This window comes from Engystomops pustulosus, chromosome 5, assembly GCF_040894005.1.
Source record: "Engystomops pustulosus chromosome 5, aEngPut4.maternal, whole genome shotgun sequence".
NCBI lineage: Eukaryota > Metazoa > Chordata > Amphibia > Anura > Leptodactylidae > Engystomops > Engystomops pustulosus.
Window position 1 is genome coordinate 89,146,718 of NC_092415.1, and position 21,308 is coordinate 89,168,025.

A 21,308-nucleotide genomic window follows, 5' to 3' on the forward strand; every position below is an offset into this window, starting at 1 on the left:
GACACAAAGCAGAGATCTAGGAAACAGTGAGGAATTGATACAGAAAGTATTCAACATTATAGTAACAATATCAATTATTTGCTAAAAGCATACAAACCCTTTAAGGAGACTGCCTTTGAAGGTGTACAGAGTCTTAAAGGGGTTTGCCCATGAATCAAATTCTAATGTGGTTAGATTATCAGGGTACATGTTTATATACACTTATTTAGCTTCTGAACATTCACTCTTATCTGACAACATAGAGACAGATGAGAGATAATGAGATGCCTATTACAATGACACACTCCAGCTCTTGCTACATGTCAGCTACATACACAAACTATGAGATCTGCAGTGCCTGTCTCCCCCTCCCTGGATAAAGAACTTATCAGCCTGTAGCTTGTATACTCAGGCTGTATATATGCTGGCAGGAAGTCAGTGTGTGTGAATCAGTGAGCTCTGTCCTGGAATGCAAGGGGAGGGATTAGAGGCAGAGAACAGGGAGAGACAATCTCTGTGAAGCCTCAGGCAAGATGGAAGCCGACCCTAAAGTCAGAAGAACCAGGGTCGTGTTCAAGGGGCAATTTATATTGTGTACACCAGGCCTGATAGAGACAGTTTGGACTTATATCTGTGAAATGCTGTATTTTTGGTAATAACATTGAATTAGAGAATGTGTTATTTTGTTATTGTGAGTACATATAAGAAACTTGTCTTCGTGGGAATACCCCTTTAAAGGTCATGCATGCTCTACTGAGAATTCTGAGTAAGGAATATATGCAACTGTAAACTGCATTGTTCCCGAAATAAAACAACTAGCTTGCGCCACCCCCCCCCCCTCCCTCCTTGTCATAGAGGTAACATAAAAGGGGAAATAATTGCAATTACAATAACAGATTGCTAGGAATTGTGGTTGTTTCATGGCATTTACGTGAGAAAACTACCCTACAAGCCCTGATAACTCTCCCTACATGACTAAAAATACTAAAAGTATTTATTATGAAGATGGTCCGCTGCCAACTTGAATGGCTTATTAAAAAGTAGAAGTTAGTGACCGTATGTTAGAATAGATAAGCCTTAGATTGATGGATTGATATTATATATATATATATATATATATATATATATATATATATATATATATATATATACAGTAATTTCACATACACGTAAACACATATCCAATACATATTACGCAGCGATGAGTCACTATTAACACCAATGAAACAACTGTATGGCAACAAAAATATGCCCAAAAACGTTTAGTAAAACAAAAAGAAAACATGCTAGTACTTGTCTTACACACAAATTACACAACAAATGTGAGGGAAATAGTATATGTGGTAAGCAGCTGTTTATGTTGTTATATACGAGAAGTTTCATCAGTGGTGCAACTCTCAGTGTTGTCACCACTCATCTACACTCATTTCCATAATGAACTAGAAGCAGAACGCAATAACCCACATTTTTTAAAGTGTTTGCGCCAGTTTTCCGTCTGACTTTCCACTAAAAGGAATGTGTAAACTTCTAGCACATGTATTTATAAAGTGTATGCCCCAGTTTTGTGTGCTGGCTGCTTTGTGTCCGCCACGCCACAAAATTCTGCACCTAAAGGGAAGTTGCGGTGCAGAGTCGAGCCGTGCACCAGATTTATTACTGTGACTTGACAGAAATGTGTTGCATGCTCTATGTAAAAAAAAGTTGGTGCACACTTCCTGAGCAGTTCAGGGTGAACCTTATTAATGAAGACTGTGCACCAGATTTGATCTGTCGCATTCTGCATACACCACAGGCAAACTGCACATAGTAGGGTACTTTCGCATAGCAGAATGTGCCAGTATTTTGCAACAGTATTTGAAGACCAAACCTAGGGGTTCCAGAATATGGAAAAATTGCAAATCTATTAATGATACTTTTTCTCTGTTTCACTCCCAAATACAGGCGGTCCCCTACTTCAGAACAGCCAACTTACAGATGACCCCTAGATACAAACGGACCTCTGAATTTTGGTATATTTACTATACAGTCCTACGGTACAATAAACAGCTGTAACGGTTATCAAAGGTGTCTGTAATTAAGTTTTATTGTTAATCCTGGTTCTTATGACAAAAAAATCCAATTGTCAAAGAGACCCAAAAAATTTGCCTGGAGCTACAATTATAAAGTATACAGTTCCAGCTTACATGCAAAATCAACAAACCTGCAGAACCTATCATGTTCGTAACCCTGGGACCACCTGTACTGATGCAATATACTGCCTGGGAAAGTGCATTCACCCGGATTGGCCCATGTTTTAAACATGTACTGTACAGTGCAGGATATATGTTTACTGTATGGAGGATGAGGTGTATTTGCTGAATAGACCCTGGTCCTTCAGTTGCTGCTTTACACAAGACTTTGATATTAGATGTCCATCAAAGATTGTTGACCATAATGTATAATGGTAAAACTGAATGCAAACCATGTTGTAATATGAAAGGCAGCACACAATCTTAAAATTTAACATGTAAAAGCCTGCCACAAGTGATGCAATGCACAACACACCCTCCTGGGTGTCTGTGGTTATGAAGTAACAAGAGGAGTAACCAGATCATATCTCATTGTTATAATGTATCAGATGTTATGACAAAACACTCAGATAAGCTCAGATAAGCAAATAGGGACACATGTCCCTAAGAACAGGAGGATCTGTAAGCGAAGGCCGGAACGGATGAGGATTGGTGTTGACGTGCTGTCACCGCTGAGCTTTTGTAGTTAGAGGCTTGTGTAATGTTGAGGGAAACCTACTGTATATTATGTACAACACTCAAACCCATGCAAAACTGTTCTAAAAGAGTTCTCTAGTAATTAAAAACATTGTAAAAGTACAGTAGCTTTAAAAACTGGTTACTAAATTACAGTATGATTACAATATTTTTGGGTATATCAGACGGGGGTTTGATAAAATGGGAATCATCTGGGACACACATTGCTAAGAAGTTTGTTACTGATCATTTCCTGCTATTCAGCTGCATTTACACCCAACAGGCAACATTGCTGTATAACCCTTTTCCAACAAGCCCCAGAATATTATAGTAGAATCATTAAAAAAAATTAGGGAGTCAAAAAATGGAAAACTATCGTATTTGCTTTGTCACAACCTGTTTAGTAGATATACTGATGGTGGTCCTTGTGAGCTGTTCACCTCATTTGCCCTTCAATATCGGTTTCCTTAAGAATCATTACAGCAAATGTATTTCTGTAGAAAGATAGAAATCCTTAGGGTTTTGATTATTGTGTGTTTTAATGAGATATCAGCTGTTTTCCCATTGCCAACTCTCTCTGTGTCCTTGAGTTCATCTTCATTAGGAAATCTGTCTTAAAATGATTAGTAATAATTCATGTGAATGCTTTGGCTGTTTGGAGGACAATGCAGTAAACCATTGGAATCAATGAGACAATTGCTTTCTCTTACTTTTTAGGCTGGGGTCCAACATGGCATACTTGTCAATGACGGCTATCCCATTACAGTGTTCAGTAACATCATACAGAATGGAATATCATGCAATGTTATCCATCTGAAAAGTAACCTACACTGCTGGTTTTTAGTTTTATGCTCCAAGTATTTGAAGTAGCTTTCCGGACATGTTCATATCCATACATCCTTAACCACACTGTGTCCTAATAGAACAGGACACTGTAACATGTTAGGCCTTATGCACAGGAATGCTCACCCAGGCCTGAACCTGGGCATAGTGCAGAAGAGGGGGGAAGGGGGATATACGTTCCCATAGACGGCTATGCCGCCTGGCAGCGGTACGGTGACAGCGGCACATGTGGCCTCCGTCCTACCAATTTAATTAATGTCCCATAACCCCAGTAAATCAGCACATGTCTAAGATGCAGTGGCTATAGGTAGCTTATGATAATGTTCTTGTCCCATGAAGATGTACTTATCTCCACCCCTATGACTCTGTAGGTCATTTCTCTGCTGTGTAGCTCATTTCTCTCATGTGTGGGGTTATAATGTGTTGAATTGACCATTCTTATTACTGAAAAAGGAAAACAACATTTCTTCAACCTTCATCAGACAAGTGGTATGAGAAAGGAAGCCACATGAGCCATATATAATGTGCATGGCAGGAACCTGGGCAGGAAGATAACTGTTACATAAGAAAGTTCCACAACATAGTATTCACTCAGTGCCCTGAATATAGTACAGCACATTACACATACATGTATTTTATCCTATAGAAATGCAACCTTTTCCTTGTGGAACTCAATATGACAGGTGTTACATATGCCAGTATATACATTATGGGGGAGATTAATCATACGCTGCCAGCATATTAAGAAATATCTGCCCCCCCCCCACCTCCTTCCAGGAGGTTCCTGCCTCCTCATAAATCTTGGCAGGCAGCTGTGCTGCACCTGCAGGACCTACTGTAGTCTGGCTTTGACCCACTTCACGCCCCTCCACATCCACTTGGGGTGGAGTTGGAATAAAAGGGCAAGTAAGTGCAATTCCTGGCCGTGCACCAGGAGCTTTGCCTATTTCAAGGCTTGTTTTGGGTCCTGATATATACAACCAGTTTGAGGAGTCAGGACACAAAGCAGAGCGGCAGAAGAGTACCCAGGAGCAATGAGGACTTCTCAGCTGGACTCACCGCTACCTGGCCTCCTGCACCAATGAACACTTGCATCAATTGTGTTACATCAGTTATGGAAGTGATAATTAGACACTGACTGTCAGCAGGGTGCAGACCGTAACTCATGGTTTGACAAAATGCATGTGGCCTGTTGGCGCGGCTTGCGCACTTTATTTACATGCTTTGGAGTGAAGCTCCTCTGCTATAAATTAAAGGAATAAGCCACTGGGATGAGAGGAGTCGTGGAGACAGTGACCATTTTGGTGGAGCTGGAGTCAGAGTTCGGGAATTTGAGGAGGTTTGGCTTACCAACTCCACAGCCATATTTACTGCACCGTGAAAGTCCAATTTTGTTCCTCTGCCTTAACCTGTTCCTACAAAATTTGTAGGTAAACATTGAGGCAGAGGAACAAATGTATTTACTTTGGACTCTTTGGAAGTATTTTTGTGGATTTTTCCTCTAGCGCTGTCGCCCGTGACTAATAATGTATACATTTCTTTAGCATTTTCCTTCAAAGTGTTTTATGTTGAGTGGTAGACAATTTTTGGTGGAATGTTTTAAGTTTTACTCATTTATTATTGCAATGTGAAAGTGCACAATAGAAGTTTATGGTACCGTGATTTAGCTGCCATTTGTGCTGCATTAAGCCTTAAAGGGGTATTCCCACAAAGACAAGATTCATACATATACTCAGGATAACAAAATAACACATTCTATAATTCAGAAAATTACAGCATTCCAAAGATATAATTCCAACCTGTCTCTTTCAGTTCTGGTGTTTACAATTTTGGTTGTCCCTGGATACGACTGTAAATCTTCTGACTACGGTCAGATTCTGCTCATGAATAGCTTCTCTTGTCTGCACACTGCAGTGCTTTCTGCCTCCAGCTCCTCCCTCCGCATTACAAGACCAGCCCTGACACAGGCACTTCCTGCCAGCAAGCAGCCTGCAGAGACTTACTCTACAAGCTACAGACAGATAAGGTCTTAATAGCAGAGCTGACTGTGTGTTTTAATGATTAGGTGAGTTAGCAGACCTGAGAATGTCATTATGTTTTATATCTCATGGATTTCATCATCTCTGATCTGTCTCATCTCCCTTTTTCTACATTTCAGACACTAGTAGAATGTTTATAAGCTAAATGAAAGTGTAGATATACCCTATACAATGTAAGCGCATTGTGAGAAAACGGCATCTCATCTCATAGCACAAAGAAATCATGGAATATCTGCTGAGATCTGGTAGATTTTCTTTAACCCCTTCACGCTCTGCGATGGATATATCCGCCGCAGAGCTATGAAGGGTTATGAAGAGGGCTCACGGGCTGAGCCCTCTTCATACAGATATTGGCTTTGCTGCATATTGCTATCATAACATCGTGGTAATGAATCATATGCAAAAACTCCATATACTGCAATACAGAAGTATTGCAGTATATGGTAGGAACGATTTGACTATCTAGGGTTACTGTACCCTAGAGGGCCAAAGAAATTGTGAAAAAAAAGAAAAGAAAAAGTTTAAAAAATGTATAATTTTAATAATTTTTAAAATTCAAATCACCCCCCTTTCCCTAGAACTGATATAAAATATAAAAAAAAATGTAAAAATCACAAACACATTAGGTATCGCCGCATCCCAAAATGCCTGATCTATCAAAATATAAAAACAGTTATAACCGGCGGTGACCTCTGAAACGGGAAATGGCACCCAAATGTCCGAAATGAGACTTTTACACCTTTTTACATGACATAAAAAATTTAATGAAAAGTGATCAAAATGTCGCAAACTCCTCAAAATGGTATCAATGAAAACGTCGGCTCATTTAGCAAAAAATGACAGCTAACACAGCTCCGTACATCAAAGTATGAAAAAGTTATTAGCTTTAGAAGACGTTAGAAGAATTTTTTCTTCCTTTTTCGTACATTCGTTTAATTTTTTTAAATGTATTAAAACGCAATAAAACCTGTATAAACTTGGTATCACCGCGGTCGTACCGAACCAAATAATTAAGTAGAGGTGTTATTTGGAGCACAGAGTGAAAGTTGTAAAAACTGAGCCCACAAGAACGTGACGCACATGTGGGTTTTTTAAATTTTTCCACATTTGGAATTTTTTTCCTGCTTCCCAGTACATGGCATGTTATAATAAATAACATCACGGGAAAGTAAAATTTGTTACGCACAAAACAAGCCCTCACACTGCTCTGTACATGTAAAAATTAAAAAGTAGTGGATTATTGAAGGTGGAGAGCAAGAAATTAGCGAAAAAAACCTGCTTCCTTAAGGGGTTAAAATACTGCTATTTTACTCATGTTAGGCCATATTCAAATAGGACTAAACAATTACCTTGACATTTAGGAAATTGTGCGTTCTTCTCTAATTTTGATCCCCAATGTAGTGGCAGGGATATGAAACATAGTTATACTTAAAGGGATATTTCCATCATTCACTTTCATGGTATATTAAAAGCATATGTCATAGATATAAGCAGGGATCATTACTCCACATCACAAAAATCCCATATGGGAATCAAAATAGCACTGAAGACAAAAGCTAGCTAGAAAGAAGGCAAGGCCATACCATATACACAAGAGTTAAAAGGATGGTCCAGTTTCAGTAAATAAATGTCATGTTATTCAATATTAAAGACAATACTTTTTATGAATATTCTCTTTCTAGTAGTTAACTATTACAGATATATGCTTGCTGTGATAGAAGCATAACAGTTCATTTGAGATTAACACAATATAAAATAATTATAAAAAAAAGCAATTCTTGAGAACATAAACATTTTTTTGTGCACTTGAAGCAACAGAGCCACTTTTGTACACATCTAACAAATAAGAAATATATTGGGTAAGCAAGTGACTTACATTCTACATTTCTTGGAAAAGAGAAGGACACAGAGGACAACCCGACGGATTCGGACAACGCGCAAGATTTTACATTTAGAACTGTGTCGCAAGACAAGCACTTACAAGCACTGGGAAGAAGCAGGTGAACTCTGGCGGACCTCGGCGCAGAAGCGACGGATGCAGGAACTCGGGTACACGATCTTAGTCAATCACGGCAGACCCGAATCCTCGTCGGACAACGCACTGCGGGATCGCAACAGGGCCGGGTAAGTAAATCTGCCCCATTATTCACAAAACCCATGGAAGATAAGGGCCATCAGAAAATAAGAGCGCTATATATTTCAATTTTCTAACTGTCAAGGTCACTGTGTAGTCCTGAATATATAATCTGTATATATCCTAACACTAATATTTTAAGCTTTATTTAATTAATTGTATAGATTCTAAAGCACAGAATAAAAATCTAAATGAGATAATTGTAAAAGAATACCAATCAAAATTGGAGAATACTTTCAGATACCTGCAAGTTATTGGTGTTAATCTGGAACCTCATGCCAATTTCCGTCATTATCTGACAACCTCTATTTAACTGTCAGTCTAACTTTCCAGTCTTCCATCACGTTGCAAAAACAGAGTGCCATTCCAAAGTGGCTGAAACCCTCCAGTAGCAGGTTGTCCAGATGAAGGCCAAAACGGTAACCCTTTCGGTCGTAGCAAAAGAAGTTGGTCGTTCCAAGTCTGGATTTCTAGAATATTGCATCTTTACAGTTCAGTCCCCCAAGAAGGCTGATTGCGCTCAAAAGACAAATGCATGAGAGGACAGGATATTGAGGAGAATCTCCGTAGGTAATTGTTTTAACACTGCAGCTGGAATTGCTCACTAGTACAGCACTCAACAGGGTAAGGATAAAGTGTCTCAAAATTTAAGAGCATTTGGCCCGAAAACCCACTCTGCTTCGACCAAACCTTACTTACTTACAATGCCGCTCGAGTTTACTGAAAGTGCATTGTCCATCTATAACGCTCCATTCACTAAGATCATGCGCATGAAATCATGAATGTGTTGCTTCCCTGCACAGGTCCGACAGAGTTCACCATCTTTTTTGTGGTGTATCTTGCGACACAATTTTAAAGTTAAATACGGCGTTCGACCCGAATCAGTCGGACCGACTGACCCGCCCCCTAATTTGTGGCACATATCACAGCGCAGACACTTCTGACGTCATCACGCGGCCGCGCATCCTAGTTCATGGAGCGATGTGCGCCGGGGTTGTCTTCCGGCCACATCGCTCCAGTAATAGTGCTCGAGCGGCCGTCCACATCGAGCACTATACAGTGACGGGCAGGAGCTTCCTGTCCGGACGGACGGAGGCTCCTGCCCGGCCGCGGGGGCCCGGCAAGCGTAAGGGGCCGGATCGAAACGGTCCACGGGCCGCATGTGGCCCGCGGGCCGTAGTTTGGGGAACCCTGAGCTAAATTGTCGAGATATTGGCCATAAACTGCCGCCCTCCCCCACCCCCCGCGATGGGCATAGTGTCTCAAAGGGCGATAAATCTCTATGGAGGAGTTAGTTGTGTGTATTCCCATTCTGTCTGCGGAAATTATTGCATCTACTTGGATAATCTCTTGTTTGCTGATCGTCCATCCAAGATGGCAGCACCCATCGGTGACGCCCAGCACAGCCTGTGGCAGTTACCAGCTTACACCTGACGTGTATGAAGAGGTCTCAGCCCGTGAGCCCTTTGCATAAAGCCCATACTGTTGTATGATGTCATATAGCAATAAGCAAGCGGTTAAAGGGCTTGTCCAGTTGTTGCAAGTAAATGTTACAGTTTGAATGATGAAAAGTTATACAATTTTCCTATATACTTTCTGTATCAATTCTTCACAGCTCCATATATCTCTTCTTCCTGACATTCCATAGGAAGCTTAATTGTTTATGTGGTCATGTGATGTCACACAGGTGCATGGCCCGTCATAATACACAGCTCTGATTACACTCTGTGACACTAACGAGCATGGACAGATTTCTATCCACTGCACGTAAACATAGTAGCTTCCTACAGAATGACGGCAAGTAGAGATCTAGAAAACAGGAAGGAATTGATATATAATGTATAGTGTAGTGTATATTTCATTATCATCAATGCTGAAAATGGACAACCCATTTGATTTATGTTGTGAAAACATAAAGTAGACATAGACCAATGTGAGCAATTCAGCACTTCTGAGTATGTACTGTATATTTAAGAACATAATGGTTGTGCAATGACCTACAGATTCTTATGTATTGGTCTATATCCCATTATCCCTCTTGGGTGTACTGTGGATACCTGCAATACTACTGTCAGGATTCTGTGTCTGTGGACCCTCTGGACCACTGCGGGAGATGGTACTAGCCAACACCTGGGACCGGAGTCTAAGTGGCACTTGGTCTTCACCAGAGCTCACTGCAAAGAGGGATGGTCTTGCTGCTGGAAGGAACACTGGAACAGGATCACGGGAACACGGGACAAGGAACACGGGAACACAGGACCAGGACCTGGAACGCAGGAACACTGGAACACAGAGGGGCTTTCATGTCACAGGAATGGCTTGAAGATCCAGTGGAGAATGAAGGGAGCCGCCGGATTAAATAGCAATGCCGGAAGTGACCAGCGGTGATCACCTGTGCGCTGGCCCTTTAAATCCCCGAGTGCTGGTGCGCACGTGTGGAGCCTAGGCTGGATGGGAGCAGGAGCGTGGAGAGGTAAGTTCGGAGAGGGGTACGGGCGTGACATGGATTGCGGGGGCACCCATGACAACTACCTTGTAGTCCAGACACTATAATTAAGGCTACTAAAGAAAGATTTTAATTCTATTTTTGCAAAAAATATATGCCACTTACAGTAAAACAACATTATTGACTTTACTTCTAAACAGATCCTGATTCATTGATTGATATAGAAGGTCACATGGTACAGTAAATGGCCACTTACTGTAAACTTGCCTCTTGTGCAGTATTACAATAATGCCATTAATATTTCAATAAAAACAAGGCCTTTCATATATTATATTTCTTTACATTTTCATCTAGATTTATGAACTTTATTATGATCATATATTGTATACATTAAATACAGTTGGGTATGGTATTATATGTACATTTTCTCACCTTTTTTGCTTTTTTATGTTATCAAAATGTATTTTTTATTTTATAGCATTGTGTTACTGTAGTCAAATTTATCTGTAACTTTCTTCTTTTTTTAATCTTATTGTGGGGTTATTTACCATTTGGCCGGCTCATTGCGATATTTCTATGACTGCTTTTGGTGTACTGTTAAAATTTATTAAAGTGGCCTTGGCCCTTTAATAAATCTTTTAGCAGTGCCTGGGATTATTTTTAAAATAATTGCAAGGAGAGTGAAAAAAACACAACCATATATACCAAGAGGAGTGGGGGGGGGAGGTTTGACTATGAGATTTTTTTGCTTTTTTTTTTGCTTTTTTACAGTTTGCTGCACTAGCAGTGGTTCTATGTTTAAAGGTGTTTGCCCATTAATCCTTTCAGGACCTGGCCCTTTTTTGTTTTTTCATTTTCATTTTTGACTCCACATGATCAAAAACCCATAACTTTTTTATTTTTCCATGTCCAGAGCTGTGTGACGGCTTGTTTTCTGCGTGACAAATTACACTTCATAGAGATGGTATTTATTATTCCATGCCGTGTACTGGGAAGCGGTAAAAAAATTCCAAATGCAGTGAAATTGGTAAAAAAATGCATTTGTGCCGTTTTCTTGTGGGCTTGGATCTTACGGATTTCACTGTGCGCCCCAAATGACAAGTCTACTTTATTCTTTGGGTCGGTACGATTACGGGGATACCAAATTTATATAGGTTTTATAATGTTATTATACATTTAAAAAAAATTAAAACCTCCTGTACAAAAAAATTGGGGGGGATTTTGCCATCTTCTGGCGCTAATAACTTTTTTATACTTTGGTGTACAGAGCTGTGGGTGGTGTCGTTTTTTGCGGATTTTGATGACGTTTACAATGTTATCGATTTTAGGACTGTACGACCTTGTGATCACTTTTTATAGAATTTTTAATTTTTTAAAAATTGACAAAAAAGTGCCATTTTCGACTTTGGACACGATTTTCCGTTACGGGATTAAACGCAGTGAAAAACTGTTATCATTTTTTGATAGATCGGGCATTTTCGGACGCGGCGATACCTAATGTGTTTATGATTTTTACTGTTTATTTATATTTAGATCAGTTCTAGGGAAAGGGGGGTGATTTGAGTTTTTAGGATTTTTTATTATAATTCTTTTTTTTAAAAACTTTTTTTTATTTTTATATTTACTATTTTCCAGACTCCCTAGGGTACTTTAACCCTAGGTTGTCTGTACGATCCGATCATATACTGCCATACTACTGTATGGCAGTATATGGGGATTTTACATTACAATGTGCTGACAGCGCCTGAGCCCTCTCCATGCACCCGCGGCCGACCCGTGACGTGCTATTACGTCACAGGTCGTGAACGGGTTAAAGAAAGTTCTCAAATTTTTATCCCCTAGTCATGTTTACACAATAAAGATCATTTTTAACCCCATCACTTTACAATTTTTCTCAGTTTTATTGCTATATTAGCTCCTATCGTTCAGTAATGTTCAGTGTAAGAGTCCATAGTGTAAGAGGGGAGTCTCTCAGCAGACACTTCATGATCCTTCTTGTGTTGTGAGATGCTGGGTGTTGACAATGTGCTTAGATTATCAGGGTACAGGTGTAAAGAACCTTTCCAGCAACAGCGCAACCACAATCAGGTGTGATGCTAGCTGGCAGATTGGGTAAGTAGTGGAGAACTCACCATGCAACATCACGGCGGGCTATGGCACTGCTGGCAACAGCCGTCCTGACAAGGGTGAACCTAATTAACAGTCCCTGAGTGACCCTATAAGATGACTCCTTGATCTGTCACATTTGCTATGACCTGGGCCTGAAAAATGTCTCAGAATGTATCTTAAAGGGATTGTCCCAAGTTTAGAAATTATGTGGATAGAGAATAACAGGGTGTGCGTCCGACTGCTGTGACCTCAACAGAATGGGCACCCTGTTCTCACTACATGCTTGTTGTGTCGCTTCACCCATTAGTAAGAATGGGATCCTCATTCTCCGGATTGCATTGCCTGAGTCCCGTTTTTGTGATCATGTGGTCCCAGCAGTAGGACCTACACCAATAGCCTTGTTGTCCTCTATTTACTGGATAGGGGATAACTTCTAAACTTGGGACACCCCTTTAAAAGTCTAGCTCTTGGCTGCTTTAGATTTTAATTCCCATGCAGGTGCTACACCAGAATTATCAAAGCAGAAATAACCAAGCATTGCTCTTAATAAATCGGACCCCATATTTTTTTTATTACAATGACGTGGCATTACAGATGTCCTCAGCAGGGCTCTTTGGCCATCAGTATTATCTGGTTGGAGAATGTTGGGCATGTGTGACTACAAAGACAAAGTATACTATTGTTTTGTATTTGGAGTAAAGATGGAAGCTGCTGATGCAATAACACTTCAGGCAAATAGGTTTCACTAGTAAAGATTCAAATCATATGAAGTTATGTCTAAACCCTTTCTCCATTGTTCTTTTTATAAAACCTTGTGCTGTGGACAAGAAAATGAGCAGGATGAATCCAAGAAACTGAAGTGTAAGACTGCAGAACTAGGGCAAGCATGCAGCATGCCGTACAGACTGGCACACATTTATCTGGACTTGTGCCCATTTTAAATGATACAGCACTGTTCTCTGAAACCCTTTGTGGAAGAAATTAGGAATCCTGTGGCTGTCCTCATTTTTATATTGCTTCTTATTCGGACATAGCTTCTCACCCCCCAGTGACATTTACATAAGTGAAAACAACCATAAATAAGACAAAAGAAATTGCTGGTAAAAAAAATATTGTGAGATTAACGTGAGATTATTCTATGTGCACTCCACATTAGGTCAGAAAAACCTAAACATTGGAACAAATAAACAAACAGGGGGTTATTTATCATACGCCAGCAATAAGCCGACCCACTCCCTTGCCGGACGTTCCCCCTGCAAGGCCTTCCACGCCCCCCACCCCTTTAATTTTAAGGTGGTGGAAAAGGGAAAATGATCGCAAGTGCTAGCGATACATGGGCTTCTATGCCACTTTTGTGACTTGGAAGTCCTGATAAACACACCCATACTGTCAAGTCTGTAAACATTTAGAGTATGAAATATTAAATATTTCTACATCTAGTTGTTATCCTACCAACTTCTAAACCCCTTTATGAATGTGGTTTCTCATTTCTAATGCTGATTTGTTCTTCTTATGGTGCCTCAAATACATCAAGGCAGTGTGCAACAATATAAAATCACAGTGCAAAACACTGCTAAAATCGGTTGTCAAATAAATAACCAAAAATAGTAAATGCCCCTCCCCCCAGTCTGCTGAAACCAATTGGCTAGAAACTACCTATACGTTCTAATAATAGGTGGAAGTGCTCAGAGGCTCCTTGCATCATCCCTACTTCATTCACAAGAATCAATAAGACAAATTGCACTATGCCCAACATAGATTTTTCCATTTTTCGTTGAAAGTAACAGGCACAAGGTCCATTGAGAAAATAAAATGAAATGTTCTGCATCATTAGTTAATTTTTAATGTAAATATGAAAGATAGGATGCATACCTGAGACTGTCTGGCCCACGCTTTCTATACAATACCATTCTGCGGTGTCTGTCACACTATGAAGTAGTGATGAGACCTCAGAAATAAGAAGCAATGATCAGACCAATGATGACCTCATTACATGAAAACCATACCCACTAAAGAGCCAGAAAAGTCACCGTCCCCTGCTTCCCTCACTTCTTTTCTATTGTGGTACTTTGGGCACCTTCACTATAGCAAGGCATCATACAAATGGTTCAGCATAGGATAAACTATCCAGGGCTCCAAGCACTAATATAGATGCTATAGGTACATAAATACTCATAGATAACAGGGAAAGATACAAAAAACTTTCCAAAGTAGTCCCCCCAAACAAATGATACTTATTCTTTATTCACATCTTTGCGTAAAGTTTGTGGTTAACATAAGCCACTGGTGATAATACACCCATAGCGGTCACATATAAGTCATCAGATCATACTGCGGATGTAGACCATATGACTGGTCAGTAAGTCACATGACACATCCTTTAGTCATAGTGTATACAGCTATTATTACAAGCACAGCTAATATACTGTACATATGATAGTATGGTGACTGGATATAATGTGCACAAGCTTTTCTCAGTTTCATGGGACTAATAACTATGAGGTCACAGCAGGGTTATCACATGTGAACTAGGCAACCAGGCAGTAAATACTCTTGAGCAGAAAGACAGTGATGGACAATTTACGTCTTTGTGTAGTAAACTGAACTCAGCTACTTCCATCAGAAGCAGAACAACGACTCAGTAGACCTAATAATTGCGATTAATGGACCGTGATGTAGGGTTTTTTTCACCAGATATAAGTCAGCCTATACACAACAGTAAGCACATATATAATGTACATATACAATGGGGCAGATTTATCATGGTTTCTGATGCTGGATGATAAATCTGGCGCAGTATAAGACTGCCGAGTCGTTCTTTGCACCTCCCATTAGTTGTCCATCAGGCAGGTCGCAGGACAACATAGACACTTAAGTTCTACTCAGCAATGTAAGCATTAGATAATGAGGCTTAAGTTTCAGCTGTAGAGTAAACGATAGATGTTTCTATTCCCTAAAAGCAAGAACCAGTATTTGGACCAGTTCTTACCTGCATTCAGACCTTCTGTTATTCTCTTCCGCCACTAATAAAATAATAATGGAAGACAAACGGATCTGTTAAAATGTCCAGTGATTTCAATAGATTTTTAACAGCTTCTGGTGGTGTCCGTTTGCACCACTTCCGTTAGGCTTCCATTATTTGAGAGGCAAAAAACAGCGCTGCAGCTGCCAAATTTCTGCACAAGCAACGGAAGCCTAATGGAAGAGGTACAAATAGCTATTAAAGGACATCTACCACCAGGATCAAGGATTATATGACATGATCACTCTTGTTAGCTTCTTGTCCCCTTGTTTTTTACAAAAAAAGGCTTTTAAAATTATGCAAATGAGTCTTAGGGTCTCCATGGGTGTTAATGGGGCCTGGAACCCCTTTGGTGTATTTGCAGAATTGTTAAAGCCTTTTTTTCTTAAAAACAAGGGCATTAGGTGCTTAAAGAAGAGCAGATTCAAAGGGGTGCTGTGACCAGAGGGGGCACACAGCAGTATGTCAGTGTGTTTGGTTTACAATTCTTCATCCTGGTGGTAGATGTCCTTTAAAAGTCTTTTGTAATCAATAGACACTTGTTAGACTTCTGTTATAATTGTTTGAATAACGGAACATAATGGTCCAAACACAGGTGTGAACTGGGCCTTACAAAGTCTTTTATTCTGAATCCATTCATTATAGTCCCCATGAATCAAGGCCATTTAATGATGCAGAATTACATTGGACTTTAAAAACAAGCATAGTATGTTTCTAAAAGGGCGTGTGTGAATTTTGGGTGTAGGAATAGGCTTTCATCTTAATTGTATAATGGAGGGCGTCGTTACATAGTCACTCCTCAATAGTGTTCTGTAGACGTATATTCGGGTGAAGCTCCTTGAATAGATAATGTGAGGTTGGGCGCAGCAGGTCTCTAAAATACATAATCTTTATCATGTATTGGTGATATAGGTCAAAGCAAGTCCTTAGGATAACTATACTATTTTTATTTCATTGTTTTACACACTACTTCATACAACCATTCAACCAACAGTTGCATTAAATGTCAATGTCAATTCTGGTGAAGTAAAACAAGAAAAACATAGTAACATTTACCATAAGGTCAATTCTGCAGGAAACTACAAAACTACCACAGCGAGATTAAAACTCTGGGGAGGAAATTTCCTTTGTGTGGTCATCTTCCGGCTAGTCAGAAAGCATTTCCTCTCAGAATATGAAAAAATCCCCAGTAAACCCGAATACTTGGAGGAAACCCATATACTTTACATGGACATTGGTTCCTGGATAGAAAACCAGCACATTTTTGCAGTATTATGAGCCAAGAGAAATAGATATATCAATTCAAAGTCAAAGCCCATAATAGGACTAATAGGAAGAAATGACCACATTTGAGGCGTCTACATTGCTAGAGTCTCCCTGACTACAGTCAAATAACCAGAAAAAGGTCATCTACAAAAGTAAACAATTCTTTCACCTACAGAATAACCAGGCTAGGTCACAATCCACAATCACCTTGAAGCAATGTGGAAAAGCTGGAATTTCTGGTGCCTGAAGATCTCCCATAAACCCGCTAGCTGCCATGTGTATAGCCAAAAGGCTTATTCCTGTATTCTACGAAGATATTCTGCACACAGGACCATAAAAGGGAGTAGGAACTAGCATGCATTCCACACTGTCTACCCACAACTAGCGTGTATCACTGCGAAAATAAGACTTATAGACAATATAGATCAGATAAACTGCAATATGTTTCATTATGCTTTACAGTACATGCACCACATCTGCTTCTACATCACTATCCTGTAGAAAACTTTCCTGGCTTTTTCCATAATCAGTCCTGTTTATGTATAGTAGTATTCGTAATATCATAATAGTTATATACTATGGAATTGGTGTATATGTCACCAGGCTTTATAAAATCTGCCATTTTTACGTCTATAACATTTGGGTGACCAGTAATGGGTCTCCGGTGTTAGTAGTTTTATGCTCTGGGGGTCTCCAATATTATCTGTTGTCTGGTCTCTAGTATTATTTAACTGCTGAATGCAGTATTTGGTTGCTGGGGTGGGATTTAAAGGAAATTTTATAATTTTTATAATTTATTATATATTTGTGGAGTCAAAGTCGGTCCATTTTATCATGACCTGACTCCACCAAGAACAGCACTAAAAATGTTCAGTTTTATCCTAAAAACTTTATCGACTGAATTTCTTGTCGTTCATTTTAAGCCTACCAGTGTTTCTTCGGGCCTCAAACAATCCGTATTCTGTTCTTTGAGGCCCATGTGTCACTACCTGAAGCACAGACACGGCAGGAATAGGAGCTGCTCTGAGTTTGGCAGCTGAGGCAGGCGGCTCATACACGTGGTATAGGAAACCACATTTTACATTTGTGTGCACTACAGAGCAGCAACAGAAAAAAACCTGATATCTGCTGTTATCTAAAGTATTCAGCAGCTAAAGACGTTTTCACATTACTATTTGTGTCAAATGTAAGAATGTCCTTCAGTTACCATATACGAGGCTGATGGCAAATGCTGCATTTCTAAGTGAAATATTGTACATGTAAATTAATAAACATTAGAGATATCCAAGAATGCTGATAAATATTACATGTTTTTATGTTGAGTGGCACCAACTTTAGTGGAGTCTTGCAGTATGATTTTACATTATTAAAGGGGTTTTCCCACGAACAAAAATTAGGTCCAATCCACGGGATAGGGCCTAACTTACTGATCAGTGGAGGTCTCAGTGATGAGACCCCCACAGATCACGAAAACGAGGGGTTCAGTGTAGTCCCACGTACCTCCGTCTGACTAATGGAGCAGACGGGCGCGCATGACGGTTCTGTTCCATTAATCTCTATGGAGCTGACGGAAATTGCCAAGCGGCATGTGTGGAGTTCACCGTCTTAATTGTTTTATTCCACACTGCAAGAAGAAAAAATGTACAACAGAAATGATACTCCACATTCAGGAAAGGGTTTAGAAGTTGATAGATGTACTTTTTGTTGGTCTAAATGTGTAGCACAAATTACGCCGAAAAAGGTGTGGAAACTAAAAGTGCAGGAAAAGTGTCTATCTATGCCCAAATTGAGAGACAATAAAAAATGTGTGCGTGCGACAAGTAAACTGAGGTTTTTGTGGTGCCGACATTATGTAAATCTGTTGGAACAGGTAAAAATAAAAACCCCAGGGATTGCCCAATGAAAAACAGACACAAAAGCATTAATAGATTCCCCCCATTGTGGCCTAACCTGTTACTCAATACCTGTATATTAGCATTGCTGGTCCAGCAGTGTGTAATAATCATCACTGGGTTTTTGGTGTATTGTAGGATTAGTACAATGGTCAGCGCATAGATCTGTAGTGACATACTCTATATGAAACCTGTCCCATGTGAAGAAATCTTAGGCAATGGGTATGTAAAAGGGATTGTGCTCCTATAAGCACATTCAAGAAATATTATTCTCTGTGATAATGTGTAATGTGCGCTCCTCTATGAGATCCTGGGCAGATCACTGGGCCACTCTCATGGCATGTACCCAGTACTGATGCCAGGCTCACATACACATCACTCACTGTTGTTATAAAGTGCCCAGAAAATTGCTTCCCCCAGTCACCTCCAATACTATAAGAGGAGCAGATCCCTGCCAGGGTAGTAGTGGGTAGGTGGCAGCACTTACCTAGGGTCTTGACGGCGATCTGCTTGGTGAGAGGAGGGGGCAGGTTGATGCACACCAGGTCCACATCTTGGTGCAGTAAGACGTCGTCGATGCGGTTGGTGTAGAAGGGGACATTCATCTCCTTGGCCAGCTCCTCAGCCTCCTCCTGCGTCCTGCCCCATAAAGCCTTGACCGAGAATCCCTCGTCCTTTAGTAATGGGATGATGACCCTGGAGGTCAGGCTGGTGCCAAACACCCCGACCCCGGGCAGCATGGCTGATAATAGAGGGCAGATCTCCTGCGGCACGACACAATGGCAAGGTGCAGCAGCAAGCAGCGGGCTCTCTCATGGACACTAGCAGGCACACAGGCAGGAGATGCCCAGCCGCTGGGGCTCAGGGATGCTCTCTGTATGCCCCCCTCACCTCTCAGGTTGGAGGGGCCAAGCACTTCCCTCCATGTCCAGCTCATGCCAGGATCTGCCCCTCTCTCCTCTTCTCATCAAAAGACAGGGCGATCCCGGGGCATAGAGCGGTGTGCGGGCAGTGCCAGTCCCCGCAGGGCGCATTAGTCGCCTTCTGCCATGATCTTCATTGCTGTGATACAGGCAGTGGGTGGAGGCAGCTGCTGTCACCTAATGTCTGGCTTTTCCTGCAACGCCCTCTCTGTAGCCTGCTCCGCCATTGGCTGCTGCCGAGGTGACCTGTTAACCATTACAGTTCCCTGCAGGATTTCTGAATGGGTCCCACGCTGGCTGTGTGTGCCGTGCCCGCCAGGGCCATCTTATCTGCATGACAACACCATGGCCATACAAAGGGGCAGCCCGCATGTAAACAAATGCTGAACAGGGTAAACAGCAGCTGCCCCCTCCCTCCTCCGTGCATTGTGATGCTTCCTACAAAGGAAAGACCAATAGACATTTCAATAGGGAATCTAGTTACACAGGATTAGTCTACAACTCACCTGCCAGTTTGTACCCCCACACCTCCAATGGGTGAAAGGAAACAGGGTGTTCAGGGTGCCATATGAATGCTAAAAGCACATTAAATATGTTTATATTTTTTTGGGTACAACTAGATCAATAGCTGTCCAACCAGATGTAAAGTTTTTGGTCCTCTCTAATTGGGAAAGCAAGAGCAACATGGGTACCATTCAGGGGTGGATTAAGACTGCCATGGGCCCTGGGCTGCAAGAATATTATGGCCCTACAAGTCTGGAATCACTTCTTACACATGGTACTGGAATCAAACATGGGAATGGAAGATGTGTCCCTTCTGCTTTCAATCTGCAGTTTCAGGACCTTTGAAGGATGGCTCTGGTATACATAGTACTCAGAGCAGGAACACATATACCCCTATATTATAGTCAAATACTGTTATCATTTAACCCCTTTGTGTCTAAGCCATTTTAGACCTTTAGGACCAGGCCTGATTTTTAAAATTTGCCCTGTGTCATTATAGGAGGAGTGTTACCTTTGTAACGCTTTAACATATCCAGGGGATTTTGAGATAGTTTTCTCATCACACATTGTACTTCAAAGTAATAGAAAAATTTTGTGTTTAGTTATGAAAAAATTGAAATTTGGCAAAAAATTCAAAAAATTATTCATTTTCAAAGTTCTAAATTTTCTGCTTTTCAGGCAGATAATCATAGCACCCAAGTAACTTTATAACTAACATTTCCAGAATGTCTGCTTTATGTTGGCATAGGGTTTTATGCATCCTCTTTCTTTTCTAGGTTGTTAGGAGGTTCAGAAGTTTGGGTGTAATTTTTCCCATTTTTATGAAAATCGCCAAAACCCTTATTCAGAGTCACCTCCTCAGCTTTAAAGGAAACCTACCAGTTAGAATGGTAGGGGTAAGCTGTAAGTACCAAGCACCAGCTAGGGGGGAGCTGGTGCCGGTACTTACTTTCGTTAGTGTTATAAACCGCGGTATCGCGGTTTTAACACTTTTTAAACTTTAGAGCAGAAGGGGCTTTGGCGCTGCGCGCGACCGTGCGCGCTCAACATCTCCGCTATTTCCTATGTAGGCGCGCGCACGATCGTGTGCACGCAGCGCCGAAGCCTCTTCTGCTCTAAAGTTTAAAAAGTGTTAAAACCGCGATAACGCGGTTTAAAACACTAACGAAAGTAAGTACCGGCACCAGCTCACCCTGAGCTGGTGCTCGGTACTTACAGCTTACCCCTACCATTCTAACTGGTAGGTTTCCTTTAAGTGACTTTCAGAGGCCTAAATAGCAGTAAAACCCCATAATGTGTGAAAAATCAACTTTAAGAAGTGTGTTTACCCTTTAGATGCTTCACAGGGGTTAAAACAAAATGGAGGTGTAATTTACAAGCTGTAATTTATTTTAGAAAATATATATT

The 21,308-nt window shown here is 40.7% G+C and overlaps 1 protein-coding gene across 1 annotated transcript in view; it reads right to left on the minus strand.

Annotated features, from left to right (window-relative positions):
• GFOD1 (Gfo/Idh/MocA-like oxidoreductase domain containing 1) overlaps positions 1–19,770 on the minus strand; it is a 36,400-nt gene extending 16,630 nt beyond the window's left edge. Inside the window, exon 1 of the mRNA XM_072152619.1 lies at positions 18,962–19,770. Coding sequence (XP_072008720.1) covers positions 18,962–19,214 — 253 coding nt within the window. The 5' untranslated portion in view covers positions 19,215–19,770. The remainder of the gene's footprint in view (positions 1–18,961) is intronic.
• Positions 19,771–21,308: the final 1,538 nt, after the last annotated feature.